Source organism: Topomyia yanbarensis, chromosome 1 (genome assembly GCF_030247195.1).
Source record: "Topomyia yanbarensis strain Yona2022 chromosome 1, ASM3024719v1, whole genome shotgun sequence".
Classification (NCBI taxonomy): domain Eukaryota; kingdom Metazoa; phylum Arthropoda; class Insecta; order Diptera; family Culicidae; genus Topomyia; species Topomyia yanbarensis.
Window position 1 is genome coordinate 60,999,004 of NC_080670.1, and position 25,731 is coordinate 61,024,734.

A 25,731-nucleotide genomic window follows, 5' to 3' on the forward strand; every position below is an offset into this window, starting at 1 on the left:
GATAGGTCGATTGGGAGGAATTGGAGGCTGCAGCGGTGATCACGATACTATTGGAAATATGTGATGACATCACAGTTCCTCGATGGCGGAGTGGTTACCGCTGGAGTGGAGATCGCAGGTTTGATTCCTGCTTGGGGACATATCTTTTCTCGGTGTTTCCAAGAAAAAGGTTAATTTTCACCGTTTCTTCATTCTCATCGTTCCGGTCATCCTTTCTCTGTCTGTTTTCCAGTGGACACGTTCGTAAAAATTCTTGATATGTGATTTTCGTTTGAAGGCAAATTAGAAATCAAGAACACGTTGTAAGCCTGACAAAAACAACAGACTATACAGGGTTGTACACAAGGTTGGACAAGTATCACAAATGGAGGAAAAGAGTTCAGCTAATATTGTTCAGCAGAGAAGCTGGTGGAAGTGTGAGCGACGGATGAGCAGAAAGCGACGACCGAGATTGAATAAACCAGAAATCTGAAATTCATTCGATAAAAATCCGAAGCAGAAAAGAAGTATGTCCCCATTACAAGGCAATGCTATGAGATAGAGATGGCTGCAACAGTATAATTGGCGAACTTGAAACAACACGCTACAAAGAATCATGTATAAAGGGATGGACCGTTTAGTTAACTTGTAGCATTAGTGTTTGATAGTAGTCGTAATTACATTTATGAAATCAAAATACGGCTTATTAAATGCATAATCGGTAGCCACACGAAGAAACGAGAGTAGATTTCGTACAGTGCAGGAACTACCACGGTGTCATGCGCAAGCCCCTCAGTTGACAGGTGCATGAAAATCAAAAGCCATAAAGGAATTTTCTTGAAAATCACTCGATAAATCTCGAGCAACTGGCATCACGACAGTGACAGAACGATTTCCGGAAAAAAGCAGAGTGAAAAAACAATCGAGTTGGTCAGACGTACCACACGCGCTTCGAGCAAAACTACTTCGGTGCAAAATCCGAGAGCGTGAAAAGCGGTAACCCGCTAAAACCGAAGGCCGTAAGCAAGTCCGTGTATCAATTTTCGGGCGGAATTCAGCAGCGAAAAACGCATCCGACCCTCATCGTTGCAGACGGGCAAAACCATCAGACGAACTTTTCACCAGCGAGGTGTGATTTCTCGAACAAGGTAAAATATATATATAATTCGGAGCTGGTATAGCCAATGCACATACGGCAATTTGAGTGACAGACATCCCCTCTGTATAGATTCATCACTCGATCTGCGGTGACGGGTGCCCAAGACGACGGAGCGGGTCATCATTGTCGTGCAGCAGGATCAAACGCATCGGTTGGCAAGCGCGATTGCCACGTGAGGTACAATGCCTACGCTCAGTCACGAATTTGGCGCAGTTACGTTAAATGGGCTTAATTTTATTCGTAGATTCCGCATTCCTTTAAAACTCCGATCAAGGAAGGTTTTCACGGTGGAAGGTTAAGAAGCCAAGGATCGAAAACCGAGTAAGGTTCATACCAGTAGCGCACGTGAGCGTGCCCGCACAACATAACCTCGCACAGCAACAAGAAAGGCCCTCACCAGAGGTACGTTTGATTGCCAACAAGGGGAATAAAGAAGACTAACTGAATTTATTGTAGGGCCTCAGTTTTGGAGTGGATTCTTCAGTTCGGCGCAGTTCGTCCCAGCCTCGGAGCAGGTTTCTCCGTCTCGGAGTGGACGTCTCGAATTCCCGGGCAGATCTGTCGTACACGGAGTAGAGCTACGACGGCGAAACGAGGCAACTCGGTTCCGGAGCAGACCCTCCACGGTGAGACCAAGCAACTCGGTTCCGGATTGGCTTTAGTTAGCACGTCGCACACACGGGGAACTGGAGAGCAGGGGATGCTGCACTCTTCGACCAGATACCATCTGCAAGAAGAAGCATGCGTCACACCAGTCGACGTGTCATATTGACTGCATGATGCCGACCGGAAGTTTGATCTCACGAACGGAGTTGAGCGTGTGCGGAGCACGCGAAGTGTCAACCATCGAAGGGGTACGCGCTGTGCCACACGCAGTAAGAAAATGGCCGTGAGTAGGTAGCAATTAAGAGTGACACCACCTGTGAAATTTAGTCCCTAAGCTCTGCATGACAGGTCAGCATAGGGGAGATTAGACCACACAATATACACAACATGAGATTTAATGTTTTGCCTTCATGTTTTGGTTCGTTTGTCTTCAGTATGAGCTAGTTTTAAATATTACATTGGCGCCCAACCAAAACGAACCTTAGATAATTTGTTAACCTAATTTGGCAAAAAATTATAGATTTAGTTTTGATAAGTTCTTGTTGGCTTTAGTTGATAAATTGGCTTTTTGAAGACCTTAATCGTCATGGAGATAAATCCATTACATTTGAGTGAGGAAGAATTAAATTATGAGTTGGCGTTGCGCAAAATTAAGGGTCCGGCACAATCCACCCGGCGAGACAAATGTTCTCGTTTGAAACAAGCCATGGAGCAAGACATGAGAACGGATTACTTTCACACCGACTCCTCTCACGTGATGGAAGACTCCCGCAATATAGAAGCTTGTCAATCCCGAGTAAAACTTCTTCTCACACCGATTGACACTGCAATAAAGAAGCATGACATCGGATTTTTAGAAAATGTTAAATCGCGACTGCGTCATTACAGAAACCGTTTAATACGCGTTCACCCGCCTCCGATTGAGTTACGACAAGAATATGAAAGCTTGCAAGCGCTGATTGCGGCTCTTTTAGAGAAAGTATACGTCGCGTTAAACCCGTCAATAGTTAGTCCAGTAAGGGAACGTAGTGAAAACACAACAGTGCATAGTGACAGAGTGGACCAAAGGAGCAACAGTTCCGACCATCGTTCAGAAGTCAGCATTCCCAATGTTTTTCCGGAGAGCACTAGGACAGCACCAGCGACCGGAACAGTTCCCAAAAACTCGTCAACCCAAACGACACGATTCGAGCAACAAGCAGGACCGACGAGAATCCAGAACGGACTATCAATTGCTTCCTCTACAACAGGCAAAGGACGGGGTCGGGGAGTTCCAACAAGATGGAACCTTACAGTACCTAGGTATCAGCGAAACGAGGACGATTCAAACGAGTGGGGGCCGAACCCCTACAGTCAAGCATGGGAAAAATCGCATCGTGAACCGATCGTTCGCGCTTCGCAAGCAAGCTTTCTTCAGTTGTGATGCATTCTGTTAGCTTCGAAAATAATACCTAGCAACTTGTCGTTACGGACACATGCGATTCAAAGCTATAACAACCAACGAATAAGCACATCAGTTGTGTTTTAATTCTTTCCTTCCCCAACGCGGATGGCTTCGTTCGCGAAGCTCTTCTCGAGCGGTTCGCGGTTTACATAGGATTTTCATTATACAGTTTTATTTCATTTTCATATTCGCACAATATAATTAATACTTGGAAAACCATATACCATTTTAAAACTAGCTGATAATCAATGATTTTAAAAATTTGCAACAATGCACTGCTAACAAATAGGCCGTAAGGAACTTCAGTAGATCAAATTGCTAGTAGTGTATCACAAAACTACCCATAACGCGGTCTGTCAGCAAAAAATCCAGTGCAAAAATAGGTACTATGTTTTAATCATGCATGAAGAAACCTTTGTGAGCTTCGCGAAGCTACGTGACAAACATTCACGAGCGAAGAATTGACGCTGCTCTTAAATGTTTTAAGCTTCACTTTTGATTCGCAGTTTGCCCATCTAGTGACCTGCTCTGAAGTTATTAGACTTCTCCCTTCGTGCGTTGATTATGGTTAATTAGTGAGCACAAAATTTTGACTACTTTGTGATCCACAGTTAGCAACAGTCGCGCGAGTGAACGAATTTTCCCATGCCTGCCTACAGTGACATCTCGCATGGACTGCCGCCTCCAGCATATCGTTCCATAGACTCTCCAAGGGACGGAGGAGGAAGCAACAATTCCACAGAATACAACCGACTGCGGGATGAGTTACTAAATCATCTGCTGAGACGTGAACGAAACCAACAGGATGGACCGAGAAATCCAAAAGCGATCCACAATTGGCCATTTAAATTCCGTGGCGAAAAAGACACGACGTCACTCAATACGTTCTTGGACCGCGTGGAATGTTTCGCTCGTTCTGAAGGGGTGGAGGAGGAAATTTTGCTTAGATCCATCAAACACCTGTTGTTGGAAGACGCACTGGATTGGTATGGACGAGCTTTTGCACAGGGATCACTACTGTAGTGGAGGCATTTCAAGGAGGAGATCCGACGGGAATTCTTACCTGGTAGCTATGCGCAGATTTTACGCATCGAAGCGAATTTCCGGTTCCAAGGAACAAACGAATCGTTCGCAAAATTTTATCGTGACATTTCGGCACTTTTCCGTTTCGTTAGTCCACCGATGGCGGAAGATGAAAAATTTTTCATCGTGAAGAAGAATATGAACGCGGAATACGCAGCGATAGTAGCGGCGGCCAGACCACGAACACTACTGGAATTGTCCGAGGTCTGCAACGGGTTTGACGAAACAAGATTATTACTGAACCGGCAGCGACGTGTACCGTTCCCGCACAACACTTTACTGGAGCCAAACTTTGCGACCCCCGTCACCTCACAAAGAACATACTCGGGTGCGGTAACTCCACAGAGGTTCGGTAGAGTAAACGCGATAGGGCTACAAGAAGCACAAGAAGTTCAATCAGACAGTGACCTAATAGACTTCGCACGTACCGAGCAGGAAGATCAAGAGTGGGCACACCAGCTGGAAAACCTTTGTCAACAGGTGAACGCACTGAAAGGGCGGTTTGAAAGGAGAGAGCAACGTCGACCCTCAAACTCACAAGAATTCCAGCATAATCAGTCGACGCAGGAGCGACGCGGAACGTCGAACACAGTAAACGAAATACCACAACCGCAGACGCAGAATCAACCGCGGTCGCAGCAGCAACACCAGCAGACTCCTATTCACGTTCAAGAACCACAGAGTGATTCAAGACGTTCAACGCTATCATGCTGGAACTGTGATGAAGACGGACATCGATTTATGGATTGCTCAAAGCCCCAAGCAGTGTTGTTTTGCTACCGTTGCGGTCGGAAAGGTTATTCGCTTCGCAGCTGTCCCATCTGCTCGACGGGGCAGGGAAACGCACAGGCGAGGAGTCAATAACAGAGGGGTCAGCATCCTCGCAAAACTTTTACAGTCCCCCATTATTTCCCGAACTACGACACATCAACTCGATAATCATAAACATGGATGGAGACAATAGACCTCACGCAAACATTTCGGTACTCGGAAGACAGCTGACAGGTTTACTAGACAGCGGCACAAACTGTTCATTAATTGGAGTACGGAATGAATCGTCGAAGAACTCAACTTGAAAAAGGGCTTCCTGCGGGGCGGGATCCAAACGGCCGACGGCACCAAGCACAACATCGCCGAGTTCGTTAAGCTACCAAGCTACCTGTCGCGTACAATGGGCGCAACGAAACGATACCGATGCTACTCGTTCCATCGCTACCGGATTGTGTCATTCTGGGTATGAACTTCTGGGAAAAGTTTGGAGTGAGAGCCGTATGCAACAAGGTGGATTTAGCGTTGGAGGAGGAGATAAGTTGCTCTGAACCGATGAGAGAGCTGACCAGAAAACAGCAGCGGGAATTAGAAGCGGTAGTGGCCACTTTCCCAGTAAGCAAAAAACGGAGTGATCGGACGCACCGACAAATACACACATCGGATCGATATCGGGGACGCCAAGCCCAGAAAGCAGCGATGCTATCATATGTCCAAATATGTCCAAGACGAAGTGAACAAGGAGATAGATCGGATGTTAGCCCTGGACGTCATCGAAGAAGCGCTGTTCTCCCCTTGGAACAATCCACTCGTAGCTGTGAAGAAAAAGACAGGCCAGTACAGAGTATGAAGGCACAAATCCCCGACTATGTACGGGGAACGTGCCATTTGAGCCAATATATTCTGATTCCTGATTCTGAACCTCAGCGGCTGTTACTACATATCTTCGATCGATTTGAAAGACGCCTTTTGGCAGATGCCGCTCGAGAAAGCCTCTCTCCCGACAACAGCGTTCACAGTACCGGGTCGAGGCCACTTCCAGTTTAAGGTCGTGCCGTTTGGTCTGTGTACCGCAAGCCAAGCGCTAGCCCGTTTGATGACGCATCTCTTCGCGGATCTGGAACCTCAGGTGTTTCACTACCTTGATGACATCATCATCTGCTCGCGGAGCTTCGATGAGCATCTGGCAATGCTGCGGAAGGTAGCTGAGCGATTACGACTAGCGAACCTCACAATATCCCCGGACAAATCGAAGTTTTGCCGCCAGGAGTTAAAATACTTGGGGTACGTGCTGAACGAAGACGGATGGAAGGTAGATGACGAGAAGATCAGCTGCATCGTGAACTTTCCGACGCCACAGAACAGAAAAGACGTGCAACGCTTTCTGGGGTTGTGTAATTGGTACAGGAGATTCATCGAAGATTTCGCCAGAATCGCCGTACCGCTGACCGAACTGACGAAAACAAAGAACAAGTTTCGGTGGACACCAGCTGCGGAAGATGCATTTGTCAAATTGAAGTCAATGCTAGTATCAGCACCAGTTCTTGCGATGCCGGATTATGCCAAACCGTTCAATATAGCTTGTGATGCCAGCGACGTCGCTATCGGTGCCGTCCTAACCCAGGAAGTAGATGAAACCGAACACCCGATAGCGTTCTTTTCTCAAAAGCTGTCATCGTCCGAGCGGAATTATTCCGTAACGGAACGGGAATGTTTAGCGGTGATAAGAGCGATTGAAAAGTTCCGTGGATACGTGGAGGGCGTTAGGTTTACGGTATTTTGCGACCATGCGGCGTTGTCATATCTGCGGTCAATAAAGAATCCGACGGCGCTAATGTGCAGGTGGATACTGCGATTGAATGCCTTCGACTTTGAAATCAAATACCGGAAGGGTTCGTGCAACGTGGTACCAGATGCTCTATCAAGGATTGTGGCGTCGATGACTTTCTCCACTAGCACAAGCGACGACAACTGGTACAACAGACTGGCAGCAAGCGTAGAAAAGCAACCAGACAAGTTCCCGGACTTCCGTATCGTCAGCAAAGAACTGTTTAAAAATTGCAGGTACAGAGATGAGCTGGAACAGGTAACGCACAGGTGGAAGAAAGTAGTGCCGAAAGACGAACGAGCAGGAGTTATAAGCAAGTTTCACGACTCAGCAACAGGAGCGCACCTGGGATTCCAGAAAACGCTGCAGAAAATTCAAACAGGCTTCTATTGGCCAAAGATGCAGGAGGACATAGGCCGCTACGTGCGCTGTTGTAAGGTATGCAAAGCTCCAAATCAGCGAATGATGCCGGACATGGGAAAACTAAAGCCTGCTAGGATACCGTGGGAACTGATTTCACTGGACTTCGTCGGCCCATTCACAAGATCGAAAAAAGGAAACACAGTCATCTTGGTAGTAGTTGACTGGATAACCAAGTACGTGATCGCACAACCAATGCGCGCTGCAGATACAGAGACCATGTGTAACTTTCTGGAAAAGGAAGTGTTCCTTCGATTTTCACGGCCAAGGATCATTCTCACGGACAACGGGAAGCAGTTTATGTCGTTGGCGTTCCGGTCTCTTCTCGCGAGGCACAACACCGATCATATGACCACAGCGTATTACTGTCCGATGGTGAACAACGCAGAGCGGGTAAACAGGGTGTTGATAACTTGCATCAGAGCGCTTTTGGATGAAGATCATCGAACTTGGGACGAAAATCTAGCATCGATCGTAGCTGCCATCAATAGCGCGAAGCACGAGGTCACGGGAGTGAGTCCGCACTTTGCCAACTTCGCCCGAGCGCTGATTCTGCATACGGATCTGTACAAACAACAGGATCTCAACACGCCGCAGGATCTAAAGCTTGCGCAAGATCTGCGTTTGTCGAATTTAAAGCGGATCCAGGAATTCATGTTGCAACGGATCAGAAACTCGCACGAAAAATCGAAGAAACGGTACAACATGCGTACGAGAGCGGTGGCGTTCAACGTCGGAGATCTAGTCTGGCGAAGGTCGTTCGGATTATCATCAAAAGTGGATCACATCAACAACAACAGTTCAATTTCTGGAACCCGATGTTCCTGCCAGCGATGATCCGGAAAGTTTTGGGTACCAACTTATATGAGCTGGAGGATGTTCCGTCTGGAAAAGTAGGAAGGTACCAAGCAAAGGATCTAAAGGCCGATTAGAAGAAATTTGCTCAGCTATGTCGGCAGGCTCCAACCTGCTAAACACGAGTTTAGTGCTCCAGAAACACCGTTAGCCGATCGGGATAAATCGTACCCTGTCATGGTGTGGCGAGCAATAACTTTTCAAACTACCTCCCCACCATGGCACATCAGCCAGCGTCAATTGGACTTGAGGAGCTGTCTAAGAAGGTCCACGACAACTCGCGGTCGCAGTAAGTAGCTGTCGAGACGTGAGGGACGGGACAGGACTTCCCCCAATCAGTACAGTAAGCCTCAGCGGGCATGCCGTTTTCGGAACGTGAGAAACCGTGCGTCGAGAAATATGAGCTTTAGCGGGCATGCCGTTAGCGGATCGGGAGAAACCGTGCATCGAGAAAGCAGAAGCCTCCAGCAGGCACGCCGTTAGCGATTTGGGAGAAAACGCACGTCGGAAGCAGAAGCCTCCAGCAGGCACGCCGTTAGCGATTCGGAAAAAAACGCACGTCGGAAGCAGAAGCCTCCAGCAGGCACGCCGTTAGCGATTCGGGAGAAAACGCATTTCGAGAAAGCCGAAGCCCACAACAGGCGCGCCATTTCGGAACGAGAGAAATCGACCAGCGAGCACGCAAGCGCAACAGGAAGGAAAGCAGGTAACCGCAAACTAGAGACGGAACTTTCGGAGTGAGTCTCGGGAAAACCTTGAGCCGTTGCACAGGGGTGCAGGTCGACGAAGGCGGACCCCTCTGGACTCCTCAGACAGCAAAAGTCAATCTCATAGGTAAGCTGCTTCATGGTGACACATCAAGCTAAATCATGGACCTAAGTCACTGGCGCAAGCGCGCGAACCGTTTCAGAACGTGAGAAATCGACAAGCAAGCGCAACCGCGCGGGTCCTTCACGATTCGGGTGAAATCGTACCCTGCAGACTGGAAACGGGTTGCAGGGAGCTCACGACCGCAGAAAAGGCCACAAAAGTGAGGCGGGTGTGCAGAAGCAAAGGAGGAACAGCTGAACAATCCAGGCTTGTCGCAACCGGAGCGAGAAAGAAGCAGACGTAAACGCGGAGGATATAAGCCTCCCAGGCTTGCCGTTACCGTAGCGAGAGAAAACGGACGCACGTCGAGAAACAAGCTGAAGCCTCCCAGGCTTGCCGTTACCGTAACGAGAGAAAACGGACGGGTGTGAGAAAGCAGACTAGACAGATCGGCAAAAACGCAAACAGTGTTCAGCCTGAACAAGCAAGACCTACAGCTAAGAGCAGCGCCAGCAGTCATGAAAACACGACAACTCGGCATTATTCTTCCCATACTGGACGGGCGTCTTAGTCCAAAGAACTCAATAACTCAGATTGCATCGCAGGTCTTCCTTGGTCGAGGAGGCGTCACTACGACGAATCTCTAAAGCAACGCGAATCAGGGGCGCGGACGTTCAGGTGGCTAGTCCAAATGAACTTAACCCTTGCATGGACTCGTGGTGATAGGAGAGACTAAATTCTCTCATACCTCAAACATACGACCGCCTCTCACATGACTTACAGTCCAATGAGAGTAAATGTTCTCTGAACCACTTACCGATTCAGACACACTTGAGCCATTTTGTCTTTGTTTTGACAATCAATATTAAATGTAGATCTACTAGTATAATTTAGCCATTATGAAACTAGTTAGAATCTTGGAATGTCACTACCTAATGAGAGCATATGATTTGAAAGCCAGCAAAGAACTGAGTCGGAGACATTTTAGCCACGACAAGTGGGCGCACGATTACACCTTTTAAGCAGAAGAAGTCTGCTGTAATGTTTATTTGGTATTATGTTTATGCTTGAGCTCAAGATATGGAGAGCAAACGTTAGGCTCTCGGGCAATTTTGTTGGATGTATAATGTAGAAAAGTAATCTGTTCAGTCTCCGACGCACTTCTTACAGAAGTGGAAGTTTTGAAATTTTTCGTGAATAGCCGTAGCAGTTCACGAAAAATTTTTGCCATTGGGTAGGGTTGTGTAGCATTAGTGTTTGATAGTAGTCGTAATTACATTTATGAAATCAAAATACGGCTTAGTAAATGCATAATCGGTAGCCACACGAAGAAACGAGAGTAGATTTCGTACAGTGCAGGAACTACCACGGTGCCATGCGCAAGCCCCTCAGTTGACAGGTGCATGAAAATCAAAAGCCACAAAGGAATTTTCTTGAAAATCACTCGATAAATCTCGAGAAACTGGCATCACGACAGTGACAGAACGATTTCCGGAAAAAAGCAGAGTGAAAAAACAATAGAGTTGGTCAGACGTACCACACGCGCTTCGAGCAAAACTACTTCGGTGCAAAGTCCGAGAGCATGAAAAGCGGTAACCCGCTAAAACCGAAGGCCGTAAGCAAGTCCGTGTATCAATTTTCGGGCGGAATTCAGCAGCGGTAAACGCATCCGACCCTCATCGTTGCAGACGGGCAAAACCATCAGACGAACTTTTCACCAGCGAGGTGTGATTTCTCGAACAAGGTAAAATATATATATAATTCGGAGCTGGTATAGCCAATGCACATACGGCAATTTGAGTGACAGACATCCCCTCTGTATAGATTCATCACTCGATCTGCGGTGACGAGTGCCCAAGACGACGGAGCGGGTCATCATTGTCGTGCAGCAGGATCAAACGCATCGGTTGGCAAGCGCGATTGCCACGTGAGGTACAATGCCTACGCTCAGTCACGAATTTGGCGCAGTTACGTTAAATGGGCTTAATTTTATTCGTAGATTCCGCATTCCTTTAAAACTCCGATCAAGGAAGGTTTTCACGGTGGAAGGTTAAGAAGCCAAGGATCGAAAACCGAGTAAGGTTCATACCAGTAGCGCACGTGAGCGTGCCCGCACAACATAACCTCGCACAGCAACAAGAAAGGCCCTCACCAGAGGTACGTTTGATTGCCAACAAGGGGAATAAAGAAGACTAACTGAATTTTTTGTAGGGCCTCAGTTTTGGAGTGGATTCTTCAGTTCGGCGCAGTTCGTCCCAGCCTCGGAGCAGGTTTCTCCGTCTCGGAGTGGACGTCTCGAATTCCCGGGCAGATCTGTAGTACACGGAGTAGAGCTACGACGGCGAAACGAGGCAACTCGGTTCCGGAGCAGACCCTCCACGGTGAGACCAAGCAACTCGGTTCCGGATTGACTTTAGTTAGCACGTCGCACACATGGGGAACTGGAGAGCAGGGGATGCTGCACTCTTCGACCAGATACCATCTGCAAGAAGAAGCATGCGTCACACCAGTCGACGTGTCATATTGACTGCATGATGCCGATCGGAAGTTTGATCTCACGAACGGAGTTGAGCGTGTGCGGAGCACGCGAAGTGTCAACCATCGAAGGGGTATGCGCTGTGCCACACGCAGTAAGAAAATGGCCGTGAGTAGGTAGCAATTAAGAGTGACACCACCTGTGAAATTTAGTCCCTAAGCTCTGCATGACAGGTCAGCATAGGGGAGATTAGACCATAAGCGATAATGTGCACACAATATACACAACATGAGATTTAATGTTTTGCCTTCATGTTTTGGTTCGTTTGTCTTGAGTATGAGCTAGTTTTAAATATTACAAACTCTACGAAAAGTTCGCTGTTCTCTCAAATTATTGTTTCCCTAGAGCGAAGAAAGCATAACAAATATCTTATATGAGTTTGTTATGGTTTCCAATGAGTGCTCCAGTCAAAATATTTCCCATATAAACTGCATCTCACTCCCGGGTTCCCTGTCTGCATATGCATCTGAGTGTCCATAGTCGGAGAATGGGAGACAAATAACAGCAACTCTACTGTCATGACTTGTGTTTACTTAGACTGCGTCGACGAGTCTCTCATTAGAGTTTCGTTGTTGCCGGATAGGTTTCTGAAGACATTTTGATTCTCGTTAAGGTCTTGTGACGTGACCGACAAATCTCAGTTCTGATCCAAACACTAGGATTTATGAACCATGAAAATGACAAAAACACACTTGATTCAACTTGGCAATCTCCGCACAGCCGTGTAGTCTGCGAATTTAGAAACTGATATCTCAGCAAAGGGACATTTTCCCGACCCCGCACATAGGGTTAGAAATTTTTCATAAGAGATTTTTCTAACCCGAAGAGGCGAATGACCTTAAAGTTAAAACCTCTTTAATAAAAGAAGTGACATTTGTTTACGGATTTTAAGTGAAATATTTTCCGAGTCTCAGCTCTCAAACGTCACTTTACTGACATAGCAATAAATGACAAAAGATGCAAAAAAGCTGAGATTCACCAAGAAGTTACAATTACTCTTTTAAATTAATTTGTAATAATGATTTACTACTATTGAATGTTTCAGAAATACACATAAGGAGCTTACATATTTTTTTCCTTATTTTTCAATAAAATAAATGTTCCAGTTGTGTGTGTGTGCATACAATCCATTTCCTACTGTCCGGCATTGTTTTATGGAAGAAACTTGTCTGCATCTACGTAATGATATATTTGTTTTCATCGATAGATGTACACAAGTTTAGCCCTGCAAATTAAAGGCGATAGCTCTACTGTACCCATTTCAAGAATGCCTGTTCCTACACGTACATTCTGAGGCCGTCTTCATATACAACAAGCACCGCGCGAATACATCCACGTATCAATGGGATATTTGCAATATATTCGCACTTCCAGAATGAAAACTATTTTTGATTCTGCCACGTATTTACAAAAAGGACAATATTTCAATATTAATTCTTCAAAAGGGCTAATGAGATTTTTGTAAACAAACTTCTTTCGCTCATTACTCTGCTGCCGAGTTGAATTTCTTGAAAAATACACTTGAATCAACACATTTACCCTTGGTAGAATCGATTTCAAATGTTTTCTGTGTTGAAATTATAACAAAATAAGAGATATCAGCAAAATAAAAGTTTGTTTACAAATCTTATTAGCCCTATTCAAAAGTTGATACGGATTTGTGAAGGTAGACAAGCATTGAAACATGACATGAAACGATCTCACCAGCTCTGAAAAAATAAATTCATGAGATTTCTGTGAAGAATTCCCCTCCATCCGTGAAATTGTTGCATCAGCTACTCATGCCCAGGCGGCGCTGCAGGCGCTAAGCGGGACGAACGGGCGATTTTTTTTCGCGTCTTGCTTCACATACCTCAATGGCAAAGTTGTGACGACAAATTTCTATGCAAAATCACACTTTTCTCGCGATATAATACGTAACTCAACAGGAAAAACTACCTACCAAACGATTGACTTCTTTTTCCTGTTGAATATATTTTATATCACTACAAAACTTTGAAAAATATTGGACGTTAAAGACAACACGTCCGGGCGATTCGCCAGTGCTGGCACTTCTCTCAATAAAATAAATGTTCCAATTGTCATTAAATAGATAATACAACTCCGTTTTTTACATCCACTTCACTCTCGAGGAGACAAAACAATCATCTAAACAACACAACATCCAAGAGTACCGAGCCTGTTTTAAAATTGCTTACCTTTGACGCGATCGACATAGCTGGAGGTGACATGACCGGTGCCCCGATCATCCCACTGCCGATCTGCGTTCAGTGCGTACAGCTTGACTCGGCGTCTCGTATCGGTGGTCATGTTGCGTCTGGAACCGGTGTCGGTGCTGCAGTTGCTGCTGTTGGTATTATTGCTGCTAGTTGATGGTTGCGGCGATTCCTGCGGATCACTGCCGTTCGTGTTAGATGTGCTCGTCGCCGTCGCCGCCGTCGTTGCCGGATGGTGGCGATGGTGATGACGGTGATGGTGATGGCTAGAGGAATTCTTTTTCTTCCTCTTTTTCAAAATTTTGTAACGAACCTTGCCTATGCTCTGCTCAATTTTTAATCACTTTGTAAGGATACTTATGCTTTAGAAATTGGCGGATATACTATTCAGTCCTTTTGTCAGACTCACTGGATAAAAGCAAACAGTAGACACACACACGCGCCCTCGCGCAGTCGTTATTCACCGCTCTGGTGATCCTTATTCACTAGTCAAGTAAACTCTTTTGTGAGTTCTCGTAGTATGATGTCGTTTGAAATAAATAACTTATGCGTCAGTAAAATCACTATTCACTAGATATTGAAGTAGTCGGAGATATCTGGCTAGTGTCACTCTTTGTTTTCTTTGCTGCAGGAATACTTTTCGGATATTTCAGCTTCGTTAAGGCGAACAGTGAAGCATTATCCTGTAAGCTTGCGTACGAAGCTAAAACTATTGTGTTGACTGCAGACACATTTTTATTTACACTCAATGAGATCGGTTTCTGAACAGTGTTGATCGAGAATCTGGAAATAAATAGAAAAAAAATCAATTAAAGCATGTTTGAAAAAATCTATTTTGAGTTCATCAAACGTCAACAAGCTATTTACTATCCCATTTGGCCGTATAGGTTCACTAAAACCTCAAACAGGCAAACGACAAGAAGTTCAACATATCTACTACCGTATGGACATAGTCAAATCTTTGGCGCAGCTTTCCATTTCCCACCCACCAGCATCGTCATCCGAATAACTAACGCTCACAATTACAAACACAGCGCCATACTGAACCAAACGGTCGAGGCAGCGACGACGAGTTGATCGATTTTGAAGGAAGATGACAACCCTCGCGGATTTCTGTGCCCTCTGCAAGCACTCACATATTCACATAAAACCGAGAGTTGGGAGAGAACTCCACCACAGCACATTGCCCACCGGTTTGGCTTTGGCGTGCAATCATCGCCGCAACACACATATACGATAGGCGCCGCGCAACGAGCGCGTTTTGGAGACGTGCCAATGTAGGAAGAAAACAAACTCTGAGGAATGGTTTATTACCGTTCCGACAGACACTACGGAACGAAAAACCTGTCTTACCACGCCAGTAGTGTAGTACTAGCGTCTTGCGGCTCCGGCGACCCCATCGCTTCTTATCTCTATAATACGTTATGCTAGGCTACATATCGCGTTCATCATTTGTGTATAGGTTACAGATTCGAGGTTGAGTTTGTTTGTAGTATCTACCACCACGACGAAATGGTGACCAAGGTATCGAGAATAGTACCGCACCACTTTACGTACATAGCTACAGCCTAGCTATCTGCCATCATAAATTTCGCCAGTTGAACTTTCTTTTTTTTGTTTGGTTGGTGCTAATTTCACGTTGGGGGAGTGAGTTACGAGGCAGGTTTTACTAGTGTATTCATTCATTTGATTTCTTCTCGTCCTAAAAGTAAGAAAGACGATTGCAGGCGAGAAATATTTATATTTGACCCAATAGCAGAGGGGTATGCACTGGTTAGCAGATTCTGCACATCAACGCTAACGAAATTTGAAGAGGGTTGTAACGAATTGGTAAAATCACGTGAAATTTCGCACAAAAAAAACAGACTAGAATATGTCGATGGTTGATTGTTTTTTAGGATTGTCCGTCATAGTATATTCGGAAGTAAGCGGACATAAATGCGGCTAAAAAACTATGCAGAGCGCTAAGAAGCTTCCGCCAACATTTTGGCTTTGGCGTCAATATGTCATCTTGTAATATTTTTACAAAATTGGCACAGGACGGTTTATTTTCCATACGTTTACAACGTGGTTGGAGTAGAATGCGCCCGGATACAGGGTTACGAAGAAAGAGCCAACGAGTTCGTGTTCTACCCCGAAGTCAACAACTTCCTCAAGGTTCTCTGCTGAGCAAAATTCTAGTCGGTCTCTCAGCATTCACGCTACATGTCCAGCACGCTGTAGTCTGCCGTGTTTTATCAGTCTTTCGACGTCAGAGATCTCAGTCCGATAACTCCGAATCTGCTATTCCGACTTAGGGATAGATAATCCAACTCATGCATTTCAAGATCGACCCTTTCCTCTCCACCTGAACATAATTCGGCTTCGTCAAGTCTCTCATTATCATCCTCATCTGTGTTTTCCCAAATTACAAAGGCATGTAAACGGAAGACACTCAGCTCCCAGTTCCTCTTATCCGGGCATGCTTATAAGAGCTACTTCGTTGCCATTTATTCCGAAAAATCCTTTCGATCTTTTGGCGTCTGATGTCGTCTGACTCTGATGGACCCCACAAAGAACCTTATTTTTCTGAAATTGGAAGTTTTACGAAGAGATAAAAAATCACTGTGTCTAAACTTCCGAGTGAAAGGCCTAAAATATTCCCAGTAGTGGCTTCTTAAACAAAATCTAAGACGATTAGTACTGGTACAAAACCGAAGCAAATTCCTCCTGGATTTGGAAAATTCCAATCTATACAGGATAATTCCTGTATAGATTGGAAATTTTTTACCACAATTGAAGAAAATGAAATCTCAAAAAATCTCCAATTTACAGGCAGGAATTCAATCAGAAGGTGGACTTCTGAAATTTTCTGGCTTCGTGGACTGGATCTTCAAAAGCTTCGACATTTCTGACCCGCTCAAATCGCTTTTCCTAGCTTTTTCTCCCAACACCAAGATAATTTTTAAAGCTAACCTTATAAATATTTCTCCAAGAGCTCAAACTGGACAAACTCAGCTCTTTGGTATTGTGGTATGTCTGCCTGCTCCGCGGTTGCTTTAGGGAGAGTGGGGGGAGAACCTCGGAGATGCATGGGGTTCTCTCTTCAATAGCAGTATATATTTGCGATTATTTTAAAATGACAGTTTTGAATAAGTAAGATATGACATATGTATTTCGAAGCCACCAGCGCGTGCAAGTGTACTAGCTTTATCTCTTTGCTCGACTAATCTACGGTTAGATTGCACCCGGAAGGTAATCTCCGATCCTTGAATTCGGAAAGCGTATGTGTGGAACACCGAAAAATTTCAACCACTGCAGGTTTAAAAGCCTGTTTCGCGCAAAAAAAGTGATTATTGGCGTCGGTTTGTTGATGACTTATCGAGAGACATCGATGAGCTCCCTATGGAACACAGCATAGTCGAAATGTAACGATCGATGAATATTGTGCACGGCGTGTCATTGGAACACAACATGATTGACTCGCCTTTTTCGATGATGGAATACTCAGTTGCACTTCTGTCTAGTAAGAATAATGCTCCTGGGCCGGACCGAATCAAACTCAACTTGTTGAAACGTCTGCCTGATTCTGCAAAGCGACGCTTATTGAATTTATTTAATAGGTTTCTTGAGCAAAACATTGTTCCGCGTAAATGGAGACAAGAGAAAGGGATCGCCATTCAAAACCCGGGAAGACCAGTCTCCCACCACAACTCCTATCGACCGATTGAAATTCTATCCTGTATCCGGAAGCTGTTAGAGAAAATTATTCTGCGATGCCTTGATTCTTGGGTTGAGTCGAATGGTTTGTTATCAGATAATCAATTTGAGTTTCGCACAGGCAAGGGGCGAAGGATTGTCTTGCGCTGCTTTCATCAGAAATTTCACTTGCATACGCTCGTAAAGAGCAAATGACATATGCAATTTTGGACATTAGGGGTCTTACAATTCGGCGTCAAATGAAATTCTATCAGATAAACTTCATCAATACGGGCTTTTAACAATTCTAAAACGACTATTCGTACAACTTGTTGTCAGAAAGGCGTATCAGTTTTTCTCATGGCGATTTGGCAAACTTCTCGAATTAGCTATATGGGTCTTCGATATGGCTCATGTTCAAGCCATTTTCTTTAAAACTTTTCGGTCAATAAGCTTGATAAATGTCTAGCCAACTCATGAACGCTAAAACAACTTGCAGATGATTGTGTGTTTTCTGTAACAGGACCCAGAGCTACAGATCTGCAGATACCATTGCAAGGCATTTTAGACAATTTGTTCGAGTTTTCCATGGAGAAAAACAAGTTAGTCGGTTTTTCTGGGAAGTGTGATCCAGCACAATTTCAGCTTCTTCTAACGGGTAGAATGCTCGCCTAAGTTTTGACATTTAATTACCTCGGAGTTTGGTCCGAATCCAAATGCTCTTAGCGAGGACACATGATAACTGTATACCAATAAAGAATTAATTTTCTTCGTACCATAACTGGGTCATGGTTGGGTGCTCCCCCGGGAAACCAAATCAGGATGCGTCAAACAACGATACTACTGATGATGAAGTGTGGGTATTTCGGAACGAATACAGTATTTTTGTTGGTGTATTGCCTTAGGTTGCATGCATTCGACCTGTAAAATGAGTCTCGAAGTGCTGGCGGGGGTACGTCTGTTGAAAGACCGTTTCTGGGATTTCTCTTCTAGTCTGCTCATCCGATGTGAGTTTATAAATCCGTTGGTTATTGAAGACGATAAAAGTTTTGCCGAATTTCAATCGCAAACCAGATTTAATCCTTGTACATATGCTTCCATCCGTGTCAATTTCCAGGATGCTTCTAGTTCTACTGTGTTCTTCGACATCCATGCAAGAGAAGACTCGTAAAATTCCGGATCACCTACGTGCGCTGGAGATCCCAAAAAGGTTTGCAAATAAATGCAAACACGTTGACTACGAGAAAAAGTTCTTCAGTGATGGATCACGTATCGAAAAGTTCACAGGCTTCGGTATTTTAAACGAAAATATATCTGTCTCCTACAAGCTCAATGATCCTGCTTCAGTTTACGACGCAGATTTAGCTGCAATTCAGTATCCCCTCAACGTCGTTGACACTCTGCTCATAGGCTTATCAGTGAAGATAGCCTAAGTACAATTGAGGTTCTTCGTTCACTGAAGGTCGAAAAACACTCTATATTTCTTACGGATATACGGAAGTCTATAAGGGCTTTAGCAGGCGCGTCGTACCACTTGGCCATGTTATGTGTTCCAGCTCATTCTACAATCCCAAAAAATGAGAGTATGGACTCTCTAGACTAAGATGAGCGCATTAGGCGGTGATATTTTAGAAATAATTAAATTGAAACAATAGGGATCTGGGATGTTACTTAGATTCTATTTTCCCGAAGCTCAAAAGTTTGGGCGTAAGTCGGGATTTTATACGCCTGATGTCCAGGATCATGTCCAATCACTATACGTGCTACACTTATCTCTTTCATATTGGGCTCAATTGAGTGTAATCGTTGCGTTTGTGGCGAGGATTACCAAGACATCGAGCAGATTTTTTGGTCGTGTGCGGAGCATCATGATGCCAGGCTCTTCTTGTTACGATTACCCGCGGACTCGAGGTAGACCACTCAACGTTCCAGTACCTGACATCTCGGCAAGCCGATGTATGAGAATACATGTCGTCAATTTACTTTATTTTGAATATGACAAATATACTGGTGTGTTTCACCCTGGGCTTGGGTGATGAGCCTGATGGGCGCGTACTCTTGCTTAATGAATAAGAGTGGGAGATCCGAGCAAGTGCTGGTTCATTGATCTCTGAATCTCATGACTAATAATCATTCGATCGAGTGTTTTGACGGATGGCTGATATGGATGTTTCTACTTTCAAATGCGGGAACATACTGGTTCGGTTGTTCGGGGACTCATTTGATCTTGAGCATAGTGATCGAGTCATTCGATTCGGATCAATGGACTGTCTTCTATAAGAGGTGATCAGACTGAAGGTGGGTGTTTTTATCTCTTAAATCGCTCTGTCGCTCTTGCTCGTGAAGATGGCGAGTAACACTCGGCTATAACGAATCGGATTCGCTGTTTTCAGAAACAGAGATGACAATCTCTTATGGATGGAACCTTCTCTTAAACGTGCTGTTCAGCCCCTAGTTAATGCTCAATTAGATCAACCTAATAAACTGAAACACGTAGTTTTTCAAGAAATCCAATCCACGTGAACCACATCACCTAAAAGTACTTTAGATGCATGTAATATCTATTTCTTTATCGCTCTCGCAGGTTGGTGGGATTGACGATATTGTAAACATCATCAAGCCACAATAGATTCAATAGAGTTATCTAAATATAAGGACCTTCGCTCTTTTTAGTTTATATTTGCACCAAGTTCTACTACTAGAGGTTAATTAATTCTCATGTTAATAATCCACCAATCATTATGACTACTCAGAATTTTTACTTATATAAGAAGTCCGCTTCAGGATGTTGATTACAATACGCCTCGATAGTGGTGTATCGAGGAGGTCGAGAGGACTGATAAAAATTTAAATTGCGAAAAAACCCATTTTTTTTTTTAAAAATTATTTTGTTACCAAAAACCTAAAGAGAAAAGAAACATTTTGAATGTGATTGCATGATGGAGAAAAAATCGGTAAAAAAAGTTTTCCTAACAATAACTTCGTACATGTTTTTAAATTTCATACTAATAGACATACAAAATTGTAATTCTATTACAGAATATAATTCTAAGCACCATTTAAAATCAAAATGCATTTAACAAAAATCTTCCAAAATGCGATAGTTTTCGAGATATTTGAAATTTTGCTCCTTCAAAAACAATTAATTCGTGCAATTATGCTCTTTTTAAAAGTTATTCGCGTTACCCCATCAAAAAATGTCAAAAATTTAATGATTGTGTTGTTAAAACAAAAGTTAAAATATCTCGAGAACTACTACATTTTAGAAAATTTTTGTTAAGAGCATTTCGATTTAAAATGGCGTTTAGAATCATATTCAAAAAGAAAATTGTATTTTTGACTGCAAATAGTAAGAATTATAAAAAAATGTCAAACGTTGTTGTTAGGAAAACTTTTTTATTGAAAGCTTCTCCATGATCCAAATACACTAAAAAGGTTGCTTTTACGTCTTTAAAACGATAAACATTAAATTTTTGACATTTTTTGATGGGGTAACGCGAATAACTTTTAAAAAGAGCATAATTGCACGAATTAATTGTTTTTGAATGAGCAAAATTTCAAATATCTCGAAAACTATCGCATTTTGGAAGATTTTAGTTAAATGCATTTTGATTTTAAATGGTGCTTAGAATTATATTCTGTAATAGAATTACAATTTTGTATGTCAATTAGTATGAAATTTAAAAACATGTACGAAGTTATTGTTAGAAAAACTTTTTTACCGATTTTTTCTCCATCATGCAATCACAATCAAAATGTTTCTTTTCTCTTTAGATTTTCGGTAACAAAATATAAAAAAATAAAAAAATGGGGTTTTTCGCAATTTAAATTTTTATCATAAATTTTTGTTTTTTGAAAAATGACACATTTTTTCAGTGTATATTTTTTTCGGACAGAAGTATTCATTCCCTGTAACTTGTTCTCAGATAGTTTTGCTGTATAAAATACAGTAATCGAACAAAAAATTTTTGAAATTTTCATACACGTAGAAACGTTTACGCCCTTTTGAAAAATTACTCTTGCATCAAAATATTCCAATTGCCAGAGAATATCATGGAGATTCAAACAGCGAACACACCTGCAAAGTTTCGTTCGAATCGACGATGGTCATATTTTGCGGTCTGCTGGTTTCTCATGGAATCCCTCTTATATATTGTCCTTTATTTTTTTTTTCGAGTCCTATACTGCCGTTCTACACCCGCATTCAGCTGGGTCAGCAAAGATGGTGATAGTGAACGTCTTAACACACACATTCTCAAACGCGGTCTCAAGCGGGAACCTACAAAAATGCCCTCGCGCACGCGATTACGAATCGATCACATCCGGAATTCTATCCTTGATCCTAGAAGCCTAGGTCCATGCCTTCAGCTGGACCAATTAAGAAAATACGCTCATACCTATTAGACAACACGTCTCATGGCGACATGACCGGGAACCCTATCGATATAAACGATCCCACTCTCTGCCAGAATTCTAACCGCGCACCGAAAATTTAATATCAGACTCACGGTTCGCGCGACCATTCAAGAACACACGTTACAAAATCACGTCAGCACACAGACGTTAGAGCCCCTCGCAAACATGATTACATCCCGGCGATAAGGTGAAAATCTACGCCCACGAACTCGGCGATAAGGTGAAAATCTCAGCACTCATAAACTTACCAACACGATCTCAAGCGTCAACCTACAAACTCCCGCGCTCGCGCCATCATGAATCGGGATCGTCCGGAAGTCTCTATCCTCGGTACCAACAATCTAGGTCCTTGTTAATTAATAAAAAATAATAAAATTGAAAAATAACTCACATATCCACTAGACAAAACGTTCCATGGCGACAACTCTAGTGATATGGGGTAACTCTCTCCCTGTCAGAATGTGATCCATACACCGAAAACTAAAGATCAGAATGACGGTCCGCGAATATATGAATGGCCGCAGGGTTTCAAAATCGAATTTATACACGCGAAGTCACATACACGCGAGCACACGCGACAAACGCGTCAACATACGAACGCTTGAGTCCTTCGCGATCATCTACGCACACCTATACCCGCGATCGCGTAAATTTGATAACACTTCGGAAATTGTGTGAACGTTTTAGTACTTACGAAGTTAAAAACGCGGTCTCAAACGCGAACCCGCAAACGCGCGCGATCATGAATCGGTCACGTCCGGAATCTTTAGCCTTCATTCTAGCAATTTAGGTCCATACATTCAGTTGGACCAATAAAAAAAATAAAGCTCATATCCACTAGACCACGCGTTCTACGGCTACATGATTGGGAATTCTAATGATATGGAAGAACCCACTTTCTTCTGGAATCTGAACCGTCCACAAAAAATAAGTATAATATTCACGGTCCGCGCGCGATCATTCTAGAACACACGCGAATATGCGAAAGACACACGGTTATGAAATAGAATTTATACACGTGAAGTTACATACACGTTAGCACACGCGACATACAAACGCACACGCGTACAAATGTTCGAGCCCTTCGCGATGATACACGCGATCGCGAGTCCCTGCGCCCGCATATACCTGAACCGTACAATGAATATCACAGTCCGAATCACAGCCCGCTACAATTGGCCTAATGCAGTGTTTTAGTGGGCGACATTGCCTGTCTCGTCTGCAAATTGTAGTATGTGATTCTGACGGGGAGCCCTCCCGAGAACCTAGCTCTACAGCTCCAGTAGGACAACTCTCGAAAAAAAATATACTGGTGTGTTTCTCTTTTCCGCTATTGTCCACCTTCTATCCCTTGAAAATCAAATGTTAGGGAATAAGTTGCATTAGTTATAAACTACTGTTTCACGAAGGCAAATAAAATAAAATAAATTGCATTCAACAGAAGTAAAAATGTTAATCCTTAATTTTAAACAATTTTAATTTAACCTACCGGAAGCCGCTCAGATCGCTCACTGAACGAGCACCCACTGACGCCCTAAGACAATTTCGCTAGATTTTCAGAGCAGCGTGCATTCAGTGCACCGCGACTACCGGAAGGTTAATTTCTCATTCTTATCACTCCCTAGGATAAAGAGACACTCACATTTAACATAAGTTTAAAGAAAACATCAAATTGTAAATTCGATAGTCAAAAGAATTTGAAAGGCAAATATTTTGGCACTTAGAACAAACGCAAGTGCCGTGTCAAATAAACTAACTCAATAAAAAATATGTTTTATAAATATAAATTTAATTATAACCTAACCTATAATTTAATTATAGGTTTTGTACCCGCGCAAAAGTGGAGAAAAATTCCCGCGCAAAAGTGGAGAAAAATTCCAATTTGTTCGCCTTAGGGAGAAATATAGCATAGTATTCCGGAAAGTTTCTAGCGGTCCGAAAAGTCAGTAAGAGGAAGGAAACACCGGAGAGCACCTGGTCCTGGACTGGTTCAGATTCGAGGAAGTTGCCAGTCATAAGCGTAAAGAATTTCGTAGAAGAGATGTGTAAAGACGAAAGGATGTAGAATACCGTGAGCAGAGTGGTCGCACAGATTCTAGTCGAACTACAGTGTAAATGAAGAAGAGACCAGTGAACTAATGATTAGAGATGAAAGTTTGAATAAGTGAAATCGACCCGGCACCCGGTAGGGTAGGCTATACATCACCGGGGACTAGCACAGGTAGTGCTCGTCGATAAACCGATTACGGGTTGCCAGTGCACTGGAAGACATGCCTAACCCAGAATTGCTGGATCCACGTCTGCACTGTACCATTCTCGCCACTGGGGCAGACTAGATTTTTTTGAGCAAAGATACATAGAAAATTCTTCAGGCTTTTTATGTATGCTCGAAAATGCGATGCATGTAAACATTTGACCATAACTGGCTACGACCGACCAGATGAAGGTTTTGGTTGGTGAATGAAGAAGTATATATTTCAAATGAAAATCCCTCCAACTTGAAAGCGAATGAAATTGAATCTTGCTTGTGGTGGATCCAACTTGATGTTGGTATTTGGACATGAAATTTCGATTCTCTGGTGAGGTCGCCAACAGGGGCGTTGACGATTAACAAAATATATCTGGTCTGCAACGTAAGCGGAGAGAAAACCCGCGAGCTAGTATCAGAAGCTACAGCTGAGAACACGTAAAAGTATCAAAAACAAATATGCCTTGAGAATGTTCTTTATTTCACCCAAATCCTACCAGACGCGCCGCCGGGCTTTTCCCACTTTCCGTTACGTAGCTCAATAATGACCTTTACTTTTCATCACAAATAGTCGTACGGCCCATTCATCTTCATCAATAAATCAGTTGTATTGGTACGCAACAGTAAATAAACGTACGCGATAATGCGCTCTCTATCTATACACTGTCTCGTAAGTCAAGTGTGCAATTCGTGAATGAACCAAAAATAAAAATAAAACAAACACTCGATATCAAAAGTAAACAACCAATCTGCTGCCGATTCATATCCCAATTGCAGTGAAAAGCAATCCTCCTACTAAAATTGTTTGCCTATGTTGCTGTGAATAATCTTGATCATAATACCAAAATGCGTTCCGTTCAGGTGGGATCGAGATAAGAAATTGATCTAACAAATGAATTGTGATATGTTCGGAACCAACTCAGGAAGTTTAACGCTGCAATGGGAACAGCACACAGGTAATGAAATTAAGTTTGAACGTACGTAAGCATATAAGTATAGACAACGCCGCTCGAAATCTGCTGCATCACTACGATGCGATGTTGGTTAAAATCCACGTGAGAAATATTAACACGAAAGCAGATAACACTACGCATTTTCCAAAACTTCTATTATTAAATGTTCGTTCATTATCTCCCATGTGGCGTATTGATAAGATTTAATTTTTTGTCCATCTGCCCTGATGTAAATCAAATTCCGAATTGTACGACATTTGTCGTTCTCTATCTGAGCCGTGTTTACGGGATCCGTACAAATTTACAACTTTGTGCTAGGTACCTACACTTTCTTCGGAAGTACAAAAACATCCCCCAGCTCACATGTGACGCAAATGACTTTGAAACGATGTGACGTAGCTCAGCGGTGCTCAACACTCGACTGAACAAGATACAATTGCCGTCAATGTACTGGTTTAAGTTGGGTCATGAATCACGCTTGCTGTGTACTGTGTATGTGTGAAAGCGTTTACACTCATACCCGAACGGGACATACACATTTTTATGCGACGAAGCATGTCAGTGGAAAACTACACATAACCAAGAGGGAGGAAAAGGAAAGACTGATCTGTGATGAATGAAGTAGTAGAGAATTTGGTTAGCTGAAGTCCTTGAACAAAGCCACCGCAATTTGCTTAGTTCAAATGAAAAAAAACGTTAATAAAGGCGGGTCGAGTTTTTCTGTTCTAACAT

At 43.4% G+C, this 25,731-nt stretch overlaps 1 protein-coding gene across 2 annotated transcripts in view; it reads right to left on the reverse strand.

Moving 5' to 3' along the window:
- Nucleotides 1-25,731, reverse strand: part of LOC131677737 (serine/threonine-protein phosphatase 4 regulatory subunit 3) — a 64,669-nt gene that overhangs the window by 22,198 nt on the left and 16,740 nt on the right. For both annotated transcript variants that reach the window (XM_058957755.1, XM_058957756.1), the window contains exon 2: nucleotides 13,687-14,487. In XM_058957755.1, the coding sequence (XP_058813738.1) occupies nucleotides 13,687-13,798 (112 nt within the window). In that variant the 5' untranslated portion in view covers nucleotides 13,799-14,487. The remainder of the gene's footprint in view (nucleotides 1-13,686; nucleotides 14,488-25,731) is intronic.